The sequence below is a fragment of the Impatiens glandulifera genome, chromosome 3 (assembly GCF_907164915.1).
Source record: "Impatiens glandulifera chromosome 3, dImpGla2.1, whole genome shotgun sequence".
NCBI classification, from domain to species: domain Eukaryota; kingdom Viridiplantae; phylum Streptophyta; class Magnoliopsida; order Ericales; family Balsaminaceae; genus Impatiens; species Impatiens glandulifera.
Window position 1 is genome coordinate 20,676,421 of NC_061864.1, and position 13,995 is coordinate 20,690,415.

Here is a 13,995-nt window from a genome sequence, read left to right on the forward strand (position 1 = left end):
ACTGAAAACAACCAAAAACTGTAGCAGTTTTAAAAGGATTTGAGCAAAGTTTTTTGAGTCAAACTTTAAAATGGTAAATTATTTTCTTCATCAATTTAAATAATAGTTTGTAGCAAAAAAATAATAATTATAAGTTAATACATGCCTTTTCCTTTTGTCATACATATATACATGTATATATTATTAGATGGTCAAGAATAATGAATTTATTATTAAGCCACAAAAAACAAATCATTTTTAAATAAACAAATAAGTTTAATTATTCTATCTCAAATAAGACTAGAATTACAATTTTTTAATGAACCAAAGATTCATGGAGAAGAAAAGGAAAGATAAATATATATGTTAGCAAATAATGAAGGTGTGGACATACATACTACCACAATCCAAAATTAAGATATTGCTCTATCAGCCTATATGAGTTGCATATTTAAGATATTGCACAACTCCCATTAGTAGCAATATTATTAGAAACTACAAATTTCACATGGAAACAAGCTTATAATCCAGAAGGAAAACAAAATGTAAATGCAAAAAGGTTACTTTTATTTTAGTTTTATTTATGCTCACACTTTATAGTTACACAAAAATATGGGGGAAAAAGATCAAATGAACTTTTTTCTATGAAATCACAAATGAATTTAATAGTAAAATAAACTTGAGAAATAAGAAAGGGAAAAAAGTTATAAAAATTAACCAAATGAATAAGGATGTGAAGACTCACAGAATCAAATTACCCGAGCACAGTCACCCGCGTCGCATATGATAACTGCTTTCTCAGGGCTGATTTGACCAATCAATTCAGGTTGGGCCTTACGATATTCGGTCCTCACAAAAGATGCAGCTTGCTCTGCACGGGCTGCATCTACAAATGCAATGCAGCAGCCTCTGAACCCCGCACCACTGAACCGACATCCATACACTCCTGGTGCTCTTAGGATAATCTCATACAGTTGTATCAAAGGTTCACATCCTGTATAAAAAACATTATTATTTATTTGCTTCGATTGGATGTTAGTAACAACTTCGATCCACTACTATATATTGGTGCATTTATCCATGTATACAAAACTTAAAGGCAAGTAAATTGATTATTGATTTTCGGACATTGGCTTCATATGAAAACACCCTTAGCTTCTTTGTAAGGTTTTGAAACTGAACTTATTCTTGCTTGATTTGGGTTATTTTCAAATAACCATCCATCTCCAACCTAGCATCAAGAGCTTGTTTGACTTAAAAAAAATAAAACCTTGTTTGATGAAAAAGTGGATTATTTGGATTAAATGACAAAAAAAAATGGGTAACAAGACATTAGAGGTATAAGTATATAAAAAAAAAATTTAAATAGAGGGTAATTTGATATTTGGCAAGTGATTTGAGCTATGAATAAATTGCTGATGGGATATTGGGTTATTTGGAATTAATCCTAAATAACCCACATCAAACAAGGCCTTGGATTAAATCCATATAATCCTTAATCAAACCAGGCCCAAATCTACCATCAAATCATTCAACCAAAATATCCTCCATTTTTTTTACAACTATTTATTCCATAAACTTACAGAAACATAAGTGTTTCCAGATAGGCCCACTATCAAGATGGTAAATTGGGGAAGGGATGCGTCCCACAAAAAATTCGAGCATCCGAGGAAAATGAAAAAATACCAGAAGAAGAAAGGAAAGTGGATGTAAAGATTTTGAAGTCAAAGTTTGGAGCATTACCACATTCATATTTTTGGATTGAACTAAGACCAGAAGCTGAAATGAGTTTCCCAAATTCCTCTAGTTTACCAGAAGCCCATGCTTCAAGTCCTTCATTAATCAAAATATTAACCAATATTGGTGTCAAAATAATTAGGGAAGAAAAACACACATGAAGTTCAGAATAGTACCTTTTTTTACCCGAACTTCTTCTGAAAAGTAGTGTTCAGCCCTCTTAGCTAAAGTGGGATCAAGTTTGCACTGCAACAATTAGTTTATGGCACATAAATTTATTAATATAAACTTTTAACTTTTCAAAAACAAAACAATATATTAAAATCATTTCAAGCCTAATATTTACATTATAAGAATTAAGATCTCTAACAACATTTATTTTGCATATTCTATTAAAAAAAGTTCATTTTGTTCTCTAACTTGTATCAAAAGCTTGTTTGCTTCCTGAACTTGTAGAAGTGGTTCAAATTAATTCCTGTTGTCATTTATTGGTTAACTATTTTAATGCATTGAGATGATTTTAGAGAAATGTATATTTAAGTCAAGACTCGTGACTAAGGAGATGCAAAAATTGTATATAGATGAATTAAAACTTAATGGAAGTAACAAAAAACTGTTGACGGGACATAATTTGAGTAGTATTAAAAAATTTAGGAAGCAAAATGACTGCACGTTGAGAAAGCAAAACGAGCTTTTGATGCAAATTGAGGAAGCAAAATGAACTTCTATCCCTCTATTAATGTTTACAGAGAATTATAACATGACAACATGCAACACATACGCTAAGACTAGTGTGTTATAAAACGGAACCACAGAAAAATCCTTTGAAAGTGCCAGAGTTTGAGAGATACCTTGTGTAATTCATAACTTTCTGGTTCAACTACATAAAAAAAGACCAAAGAGGAAAAGGAAGTTACATTCTAAACTACTTGAAATTGTATTAATATGGGATTTACCATATAATACGAACTTAGGTACACAGTTCATCAACTAACCATTCGATAGGACATGCTCCATGACTTCATTCCCAGACGCACTGACAAAAAACGAGTAGTAGATTAAATGGCTACACTATTTCCAAGGGCACCAAACAATGAAAATAAACTTTTGAAATGTAATAGCATAAAAAATAAATAGACAATAAAATCCAGAATTTTTATTATTTTTACAGTATTGTTATAACCTCCATTTTTTGTGGTTTCCGGCCTAATGTATGATCCGTTCTCAAAGTTGGTGCTTGTATGTGTGTAACTGTAATCTTGGCAAATCTACTTTGATTACAAGATTTGATTTTAAAAAATAATAAATAGTCAATGAAATCCATCTAGGCACTGTCTCAAAGGGTTAGATGTTTGTCAATCAGAAACCTAAGAAACTATGAGAAACAGGGGATACTAATGAATAGAGATTTACCTAGTAAATTGATTATGTAACACCATCTATCACCCACCAGAATTTTGGTAGTTAGAGTTAGGATACAGTTTTTTGCTAATTGAAAATAAGAAGATTTTGATTAAGTAATAGCTGACCTATGAATATGTAACAGATTTTGAAAATAACAAGATTTTTATTCACCGGAATATAATATGAACAAGTGAGATGGCAGTGAGCTGGCCCTGAGGTTGTAATTCCTCAGTTAGTTACAAGAGATATAATTCTCTACAACCAAGCCTAGAGTAACTCTATACATCTATTCATGACAAAATAATCAGTTGTCAACATTTAGCCATGATTAATTATTATAATAGTAGATAAAAATTAAGGAAAGTGAAATTGGGTGTTTTCTTTGACAAAAATTCTGGTCAAAACTTATCATCGCTGAAGAAAAAGATTTTCAAAATTACTTGCTGCAGGTTGTGGTCAAAAGAGATAGGATTTGATCCTATAAACTCAAAGTAAAAGATAGGATAAATTTTCATCTCTTATTTATTAACATTTAATATACAGATTCTACAGATAATAAGGAAGATGTCGTTAGCATTTAATTGGAAAATCAGATAACCTATATCCAATGTAACACGGGTATTTTGGCCTCAATGAGAATCTCACTAGACTAGGAGGGACTTGTTTGGAGTTCACTAGCATAACGACCAAGTTTGTGAAAATCAGGTCAGCAATACCTTTTAAATGAGTTGTGTTCTATTTTATATACACTAAAAAAAAGGAGCTGGTGGATTCACACATTTTATATAGAGAAAAAAGTCAGGATCTTACTGTAAAAGAAGTCTTGCAGACTCGCGACACTCTGCAACACGGGAATTATATCCAGAATTACTTGTCAATGCTTGCTTCAAGCCAGAAGATGCTAACAATATCTTGTAAGCTTTCTGTGTACCATTATCATGGAATTGGTACTTCGGTAGGCGTATAAGTTTGTGCTCCTTGGTCTATACATGAGAAATGAGACTTATGTAATTTTTAATTTAAGGTTATATGATACATATCTGAAGAAAATAAAATTATGAAATGGGACAGAAGAAGAACAAAATACATTAATATATAGGCAGAAATAAGCTGCTGGAGCAGAAATCTGAATACCGTACACAAATACATTGATTATGATGAGCACCTCGTGTTAGAAACATTTCAATCAAACATCTGAAAAAATGAAGCCTTAATGTGGCTGTGGAGATAACTATAGAAAAAGATGATTATGGTCTGCCAAATAATTCATTCATGACTTATGCCATAGAACACATGGAAGGGTCTATATCTTACACCTAATCTGTATAGGCATAAAAAAATATCCGTTTACAGTTTTATTGTTAATTAGTAGCTTTATGGGGGTATATGCTAGCAGAGGACATTTTGGAGGGAACGGAACAAATGTACATTCTATGGATAACGGTTCAGGAACAAAAGGAATAAGATTTTTTCTTCACTCTTTTGTACAAGTAAAAAAGGAGGGGCCAACACAGAATGAGATGAGATTTTTCTGAGTTGAACGGGATCGAAATTGTATTTTTTTTGGTTTTTTTCTCTGGACTCATGTTCTTTCTTTCCATTCTTGCTTGTAATTTATGATCACACTTTGTGTGCCTTTTTATGCTGACAACAAAGGCAGCTAGTAGTTAAAAACTTTGTTCATGTTGAATATTGTGAACCTTGCTTCTCATCTATAGTGAATTTTGATATACCTTAAACTTGAATTAAGTATATATCTTAAAAGTAATGAACAAGGTAATTATAATTAAGAACAAAGAGAAAAGAAGAATTAATAGAGGAGAGATAGAACTCTAATTGCTAAGGTGAATACAATGGGGAAAGAAGGAAGAAAATAGAGAGAGAAGTTGGACTTGAGAGATTTCTCGAATAATGTCTTTGGTACTCTGCGGATCATGATATTTTCCTTATATAGCCTCCAGCTACCATAATCAATTCTTCAGCCGAATATTCTTCAGATTATATTCTCTTCCTTATATACTCTCCGGCTGCCACAATCAATTTCCTAGCCAATCTCACACTTTTGGCTACTGGTTATTAATAATATTTATTTCTATATATTCTCAGTCAATTAACTATCCTTATTAATAACTATTTATTGTGCAGAATTAAAATAGAATTGCTGACATTAGTTACGTCGCTAGGGTTAGGACCATAACCCTAACGATCACTCGTATGATTAGTCTTCCTTTCAACATTTGTTCGACATGAATACAATTAAAAGAAGAAGCTGACTTATTTCCAGCCAACCCAAGTTTTGGAAATTCAGATTCCAACCAAGTTTCATCTTCCCATATTGACAATAAACGAAGGTTCATTTCAGCTCTCAAGCATCAGATGACTCTTCGAACCATATAAGTTGTCAAAATTGTTTCCATAGACTATCTGGTGTTCTTCAAACTACGCAAATTGTCTCAAAAGATTTCACAATTGTAAGACATAAGAACAATTATAAAACTCTACATCAAATTCTACATCAGGTGGTTCATCAAACATAATAAGTAATTGCATCTCATCCATGTTTTATGTCTTTAAATCCTCTGAAAGAAAAATTCAACATCTTGTGGTTTCTCGAACCACAAAAATTGGACGCAATTTGGACTTGACACAAAATATGCTTGGGAAATGGGATCAAACACCAACATCCTATCTTCAAGGCGCAAAACATCTTCAAATATTCTTTCAAATTCAGATTCTCCCAAGTCAACTCGATAATGATCATCCTTTTCAACGTAGGTTGCCTTTGTATTCTCTCGGTCATCGCACACTAGGGAGACTTGCAAATAAATAAACGAAGAATTTGAATTATCGTAATTTTTTCATCGAGATTGTCGTGTTTTATATGATTAATATATGGGGTCTCCACTTCTTTTCCATAACAAAATTCGTTGAGAGGAAGCGCGTCTTCCACTTTAAAACAATCGTCGTCAAAAGGGGTTTCGTCTTTGTTTGGAGCCGAATGTGTCCATGAGGAAGGCGTCAATTGTGAATGTGTCAATGGAAGATGTGTCGATTGTCCCACATTTTCTACATGTTCTACATTTTGCTCGTCATCTTCCGATAACTCTTCGGATTCGAATATCAATTTTTGACGATCATTCTTCCCACTTTTGCCTTGTTATTTCTTCATCGGCCTTTTGTTTCTGCTTTTTTTATTTCACTAGCGATCCTCCATGATTTTAACAAGTCGGTTATTCATTGACACTATTTTGCGATTAACTCCCACGGTTCTGGCTGCACTTTCTTTTGTATATGTCGTGGATCGTCTCATGCGTAGGACCCAAACTCACGTCGCAATAGTTGTTTCAGTTCTCTCCACGTCCAATCATTTGCTGAGAGTTTTCATGACCACATGTTCCCTAAGCCATCGTAGTGCATTTTCTCTCATGTGACTTGTCGCAAGATTCACCTCATCTTCTTCAAGCGTATCGTTAACCCGAAAAAATCTTTCTGCCTTGTAAATTCAGTCTTCGACATTTTTCCTAAAGGATTTGGGGAAATTCATTTTGACAACTCACCAAACTTCATTCATTCGTGCGCCTTACTGCGGTTACGTATTTCATTCAACTCCCCGTCGATATGTGTTTCCACGATATTGCCAAGAACGCCGCTCTGATACTAATGATATACCTTAAACTTGAATTAGGTATATATCTTAAAAGTAATGAACAAAATAATTATAATTAAGAACGAAGAGAAGATAAGAATTAATAGGGGAGAGGTAGAACTCTAACTGCTAGGGTGAATACAATGGGGGAAGAAGGAAGAAGATAAAGAGAGAAGTTGATTTGAGAGATTTCTCGAATAATGTCTTAGGTACTCTGCGGATCATGATATTTTCCTTATATAGCCTTCAGCTACCATAACCAATTCTTCAGCCGAATACTCTCTTCTTTATATACTCTCCAGCTGCCACAATCAATTTTCCAGCCAATCTCACACTTTTGGCTATTGCGTTATTAATTATATTTATTTTCATATATTCTCAGTCAATTAACTATCCTTATTAATAACTATTTATTGTGCAGAATTAAAATAGAACTGCTGACATTAGTTACGTCTACCCGTCAGCTTATTTTAGGGTTAGGACCCTAACCCTAACGATCACTCATATCAAATTTCTTCTTATTTTGCCTCCAATTCTCATCCCTAATTATTTTGGAGATAAAATTAGAGGTAACGTCTTAAACTTTTTACATCTCATTTGAGAATCAAGTTTCTTACCACTATACTAAATCATGACTCCAGTAATAAGTAAAAGAAATTTAACACATTTAAGAATATAACAGCAAATCAAGTTGATAAAGAAAATAGTGTCAACCAAGCTGCTCAAATAAGATAATGAAATTAATTGATCTAAGCATTAATTGACTACCTTACAGTTCATACATGTCAGACAGCCATAGCTTGAAAGGAGAATAGCTGATTGATCTAAGATCCCATTCTTCAGACCTAAATATTCATTTTCAATGAGCCTATACATGACAAGAAAAAGATTAGATATATATTCATTTCAGAGTAATAATACTATGGAATCATAGCACAAGTCAAAAAGTGCAGCTATGTAACTTTCAATTGACACAGCTTTACATAAAACTGAGAAGAATAAAAAATAAACTTGTTTAAAATAAAAATGAACAAGGGTTATGACAGGTTTCCAAAGAAAAGAGCTTAAAAAGTGGAACTTTCTACAAACATTGTAGCCCAAGTGAAAGTTAGAATAAATGTCTAACCACTACTTTCACTACCCCTCACCATTGGTACATGTCCTCAAAACTTTCCAAGAAACAATTCCAAATATTTTTCTGACAGTTGTTAGTTGGAATTAGTTTCAGTTATTTATTATTCTTTACAAGTTTCAGTTCTAAGTATATGTTTGAACAGTCAAATCTCTTAAGGATATTGTATACATACATTCACTGGTAAGAACAGGGTCATGTAGCAGGGAAGTATGATATACCATACCTATCATACTCGATATTTTCAATATGAGGCACTGCAAGATTGTTTGCTCTTTCGAAAGCTAACAAGTAAGCAACTCCAACCTGATAGAACATTATGGTGTCAATTGCTAAATATGAACATAAATTGTTTGTCCAATAATGAAATGTTAAAGCTGCTAAATGACTTCGATGAAGATGCATATTATATCATTGCAGTCTGTATAATTTAATGCACAATCTGCATGGCATATCTAAAAGAAAATTTTGTTACAAGGACCAGATTGCACCTACAACTTCTGTTATTACCAGTATACAGTATTTGGTTAAGACATCTTAATTGGCATGTCAGACAGAATTAGACGATGAAATGTGTATTTTATCCATTTCATTTTACTAGGAATGTGACAAAAGAGAATAGGGATGAGGAAAAGAAGCCTACTGCAGCAGATGAGCTAAGACCCGAACTATCCAGACCTTCGGAGCCACATATGAATCCAATGATACCCTGCAATGTAATAAATGAGTCACAAAATGTACCAAGATCTCCTTCAATTAGGGAATGTGTTAAGAAAGAGTGAATTTATATCACACATTTTCATGTGGTTCTTATCTGCATTATAGGCAAAAAATGATTCCTTTCAAGTACGTGCAGTTTTAACACACTGGACCAAGTAAAAATAACTGAAGTTTCCATTAGAGAGAACCTGGATAATTTGGACTCATCTAGAATAAATAATCAGAATGTCCTTTATGTAAAAAGCCTAGAGCACTCGTTGTGGTGAATAATCCATTAAGAATGATAACATCTGGCATGTTTTCAAAAGTTAAACTTCTTTGGTAATCCAGCCTCTTTGAAGAGAATAGGAGATTATGAGACTGTCATCATCATAAGATTAAGAATAGGGTTTAGAATCTAAATATGAGAAGGGGAATCAGGAAAAAAGATGAGGGAGATAAGGAGGCGATGGTCCGATACGCTAAGCCTAAGAAGCCTCAAAGAATATGACTCAGGCACTGCTCTCCAGTTCTTGGTAAAAAACAATTGTGCTAAAGCAATCATACATATACACACAATGGTTCTACATACACGAATAAGACATTTACCATTTTTCAAAAATAAAATGTCCAACAAAGAAAGTATAAAATGGATCATCATATAATAATATATTGCCTTATTTATGACTAATCACACCATTATTGTTTCTTTTACTGGATTTTCTTTACTTTTGCGAATTTTGGCCGTCTTGCTTGCAAGACGATAATAAAATATGTTTTAAAATAATTTATGAGTGGCTACCACACACATGGATCTCGTTCATCTGCTATACTTCATAAAAATATGTAACAACAGAAGACATGTATGCCAACCTGGGTTAGTTTGTTTCCTCTTCTTTGTAGTGCATATACAGCTCCTCTAGCATAGGTTCCCCATTTACATTCTTCATCTAGTTCTACGTTACTTTTTTGAGCACTCTCTATAATCTCATTCCTTGGGAGCAGAATTTGATCAACACTATAAAGCCCAAAATTTGAAAATATTAGTTCATTTAACATGAGAAGAGGGAATCTTTTGCCTAGATTAGAGAAAGAAGAACCAAATTAACACTGCATCCACTGAAAAGTGTATAGATGAATTACAATTACCATCATCTTTAAGTCAGTGTTGAACATAGTTTCTCTAGAAGGCTAAGGCCAATATTTTCAACACTAATCAGAAATTTTAAATTTGCCAGAAGACAAAATTCAGAAATCTAGTGAATGATGTGATAATGCATACAAGAAATTAACTGTTTATCATGTTATAGTGGACATGCCCTCGCCAAGAAACTAATTGTAATCAGAGGCTAATGGACTTATAGTGAAACAGGTATAGTTGCAGCGTAGAACTGACATGTAATAATATTCTGCAAGGTGCTTAATACAGCAGAATATAATATAACCTAAAAAAACGAGCAAGAAGAGCGTGTAAGAAAGTTTTACATGCATATCACCCAGTTGCGGAAATTCCTTTCAAGATAATTTCTATTTATATATGAGAAGCCTCGCTGGTTCAACATCTTACAGTTAGTTGCTTTGAGAAAATTATATATTAAAAATCCAAAGAAGAAAATAAATAGAGTAATCCAAAGTAATTACATACATAGCATATATAGAATCAAAGAACTTCTTCTCACCTGAATCTAACTTCTCCTTTAAACTGTCCTGAACGTAGTAAAACCTAAGCAAATATTATATATGACAAAAAGATCAAATACATACATACATACACAAGTTATTTTCAAAAAGAGCAAATACATACACGAACTAAGTTAAGAGCAACAACGTTTTCGAACTTTTGATAAATGTGGAAAATAGACTCGAGATTAACTTTTGTAACAAGATATTCAAAACATGCTACATATGTGTTTCTTTGTTTAGCAAAATGTTGAAATCTGTCGTTTGGAATGTCATTACAATGTCTATTTGCTCCACTAAACTAGTCCTTATATGTTATTACTCATTCCAAACTGTCCGTGTATGCATTTGATCTATTTTGCAATTACATATAATGTCTTGGAGAGTTTTATGTATGGGATCTACAGAAAATGCAAAGTAATTTTACTCCTACTTGTGATGCTAACATACTCAAAGTTTAACCCATCTATTATTTTGAGATCTCACAAGAGAACCACACCTGGGAATCTCCTGAAGGAACAAAAGCCAGAAGTATGCCCTTGTCAATTGTCATAGCGGTAACGGTTCCACCCTGAAACAACAAATAGATGAACATGAAGACCTACCATAACTTAATCTATGAATCCATTTGATAATTGACATAATCATTATAATCCCCAAAGGTAAAAATCACTAATCATATCAGACAATGCCAATCAAAATGTAAGAATGCCTATTTCATATAAGTTGATAATAAGGTGTGATACAGGTGGATGTGAGTGATTTAATTTGAATTTTAATAATAATTATTCTACATTATGTCGACGCATATGAGAGTTTTAATTTCAAGTTTTAGAAATGGAAACATATTTGACCGTTTCCAAAATCAATTCTCCAATGGAGAATAAGACTCATTTCTTCTTCTTCCTCCGTATGAATCTTTTGTAAACTTAAAGGGGATAGCTTCCCAAAGGTGTTTTAGCACAAAAATAGAATGCTATGTAACATGTTAGTCACAAGAGGATCATTTGCAAACTCAATCAAATCCTAAGCTGCAATCAAGCAACAGTATCATTTACAAACTCGTAACATGTTAGTCACAAGAGCATGAAGCTAACCTGATGATCAATGTGTGCTCCCAATGGACAAATTCTGTAAGGAGATATTACAATTTTCACCTCATCAGCACTTCTAGCTGATAGTTCAGCAACCGTCTTCCTTATTTCATCAACCTGTAATGGTTAAACACAAGGAATTCACACAAATAAACATATTATCAGAATGCAGCGGCAAGTAAAACGAATGCACATGCATTCATTAAACTACTGAATCAAAGTCTTCCACAATCAGACAAGCATTATATCGTTAAAACGAAACTAGCATTCATCCTAGCTAAGAACAACTACATGATTAAGTTCGAATAATTCAGATAAGAGTAGCACAATACTCAACAGATAAATCAGAGCATTACCTTCGCTTTTGAAGGCCAAGACGATGCCTCCATATTCTTCAATTACAACGATCTACAGACTGTATATCGATTTTAGTTAGCAACTTTACAGCTTCACCGATTGAAACCTGTAGACCTTAATCCATAGCGATAGAGAGAGAGAGAAAGAGAGATTAGAGTGAACTTTAATGTAACGCATCTAGTAATGAAGAACGTCGGTTGAGCGGTAATAAGGCAAAAAAGTGCAATTATGACACTGGTCACATCTTGTTAACATCTTTCATTATATTCAAATTAGTCCCTATAATTTGTGACCACACAATAATTATCATAAAGATTTTTATGTTAGGTAAATATATATATATAACCCAAATCAAACTCATATATATGAATGCGGTCATCAATAAGAAGTTCAAAAACAAGTTAGGGCTTGATCGGATTGGAGTTATTGAATAACCCACAGAGAGAAAGAAGTAATAATGATCGATTATTTTGAGAAGGTAATGATTATATTTTGTAAAATGACTTAAAAGGTATTGATATATATAAATAAAATAAAAAATAATAATTTAAAATAGAGGGTATTTTAGTATTTTGGTTAATGAGATAAGTGATGTGTTTGGTAAAAAGTGATTGATGAGAAAATTGATTTTGTATAGATTAAATAAAAAACCTTTGAAGAACACAGCCCGTAGGTTGTAATGGTATTTTATATGTATGTAGATAAATTATTACAAGTGATAAAAAAAAAATAAGGTGCTGATGTTACAATTACTGAATTTAAGGTTTTAAGACGAGTAATGAAAATGGTGGAGGAACTAGATCTCAACGATGTTATCATATTTTTTGAAGGTCAATTGTCTATTAGAAATCTCGAAACTTCAAAGTTGAACAAATACTGAGATGCGAGTCCGATAAAAATAGACATTTTAAATATCTATAAATCAACAAGGGTTTCAAAATAGTTTGGACTAAGAGAGAACTCAATTTTGTGGCACAATTGATTTCAATGAAATTAAAAAAAATTGATTCATTGATTACTTGAAATGAGCTTAACTTTCAACAAATTCAAAACTTACTCTTCATTGACCACAAATATTTTGGTGAATTTGAACCAGTTGTGGAGGAATCAAATTTTCGACAATCGAACTGAATCAAGATAACTCGACGGATAGAATGAAGGAAAAATGAAAGATATTGGGAGACGAGATATATATAATTAAAATATTTAAGAGTCTTATTGAGTTTTTTTCATTCTCATTGATCTTTCTTCTTAAACTTATTTGCTTTAAAAAATTTGATTTTTTTTTTTAAATTTTGTTAACAAAGTGAATTATTAATATCACTTTGGACCAATCATATATATATATAAATTAAAATCGTATTAAAATAAAAGTCATGGTGATAGAGATAATTGTAGCTTTTAACATTTAAAGAAAATGATAGGATACCAAATCAGGATCAAACTCTCATCATTCACCTCATTTGGTGATAATTAATTTGTTTAATTACTTCTTCAGAAAATAGTATCAATCATAATCTAGCTTCTAACTTATAACTAGACAAAGTATATAATATATATATTGAAATGATATTTTGTTATAACATTTATCAATGTTATAATCACATTGAAAGTGATTTTTTTTTTTTTTTTTTTTTGTATATGATAGTCTACTTAATTATTGATTGTGATAGTTATTATATTTGTGATTTTTTTTTTGTTTGATCTAGTATTATGATTATTTTTAATATAATATATATAATTCAATTTTATTTATTCTATTACGTTGAATATTATTTGTTAGATAATAATGATTGTCATTTTTTATCAATATAATAAACATTTTTTTATCATGATTTATATAATAAAATATGTGATAATAATTGTACTCTATATTTGCTCATTCGGGAAATTTGAGGAAATGACCCCAAAATAGGGCCAAATAGCCGATGGTGCGGGCCACTAATTTTTATAGCGCTGGTGACCCCCAAATTTTTTAATGACCATTTTACCCATGCGTCACGCACCCTCCAGGTGCGTGACGCACCCTGAACCCTATAAAGACTTAATTTTTTTTCATTTTCGTTTCAGTTTCTCTCTCATCCAGCCCCTTTCTTCCCGTCTTCTCCGCCGTGAAACCCTAATGGTGGCGGAGAAGATTTTCTCTTCTTTTTCAGCGATGAAGAACGAATCGAAGAGGCACCGTCGACCATGGCAACATATTCAACGGCCTATAGCTTCGAAGAACATCCAATGGAGACGAGTTTGCACAGCGCTGAGGATTTCGA

General features: G+C 32.4%; 1 protein-coding gene across 1 annotated transcript; it reads right to left on the bottom strand.

Annotated features, from left to right (window-relative positions):
- Window positions 1-529: 529 nt before the first annotated feature.
- LOC124933076 (galacturonokinase) lies at window positions 530-11,920 on the bottom strand. The gene is made up of 14 exons (XM_047473804.1): window positions 11,728-11,920; window positions 11,375-11,488; window positions 10,777-10,848; window positions 10,277-10,320; window positions 9,471-9,615; window positions 8,542-8,607; window positions 8,125-8,204; window positions 7,535-7,634; window positions 3,931-4,103; window positions 2,712-2,752; window positions 2,568-2,596; window positions 1,893-1,962; window positions 1,723-1,812; window positions 530-973 (listed from the first exon to the last, which is right to left on the bottom strand). Exons 1-14 carry the CDS (start codon window positions 11,758-11,760, stop codon window positions 729-731), a joined length of 1,302 nt encoding a protein of 433 aa, XP_047329760.1. The 5' UTR covers window positions 11,761-11,920; the 3' UTR covers window positions 530-728.
- Between the last annotated feature and the right edge of the window lie 2,075 nt (window positions 11,921-13,995).

Coding starts and splice junctions, on each gene's coding strand:
- LOC124933076 (XM_047473804.1), bottom strand. CDS start 11,760: ATGGAGGCATCGTCTTGGCCTTCAAAAGCGAAG. Junction 11,489..11,727: donor CTTGGCCTTCAAAAGCGAAG/GTAATGCTCTGA, acceptor TAACCATTACAG/GTTGATGAAATAAGGAAGAC. Junction 974..1,722: donor AATCCAAAAATATGAATGTG/GTAATGCTCCAA, acceptor TTTTTTATACAG/GATGTGAACCTTTGATACAA.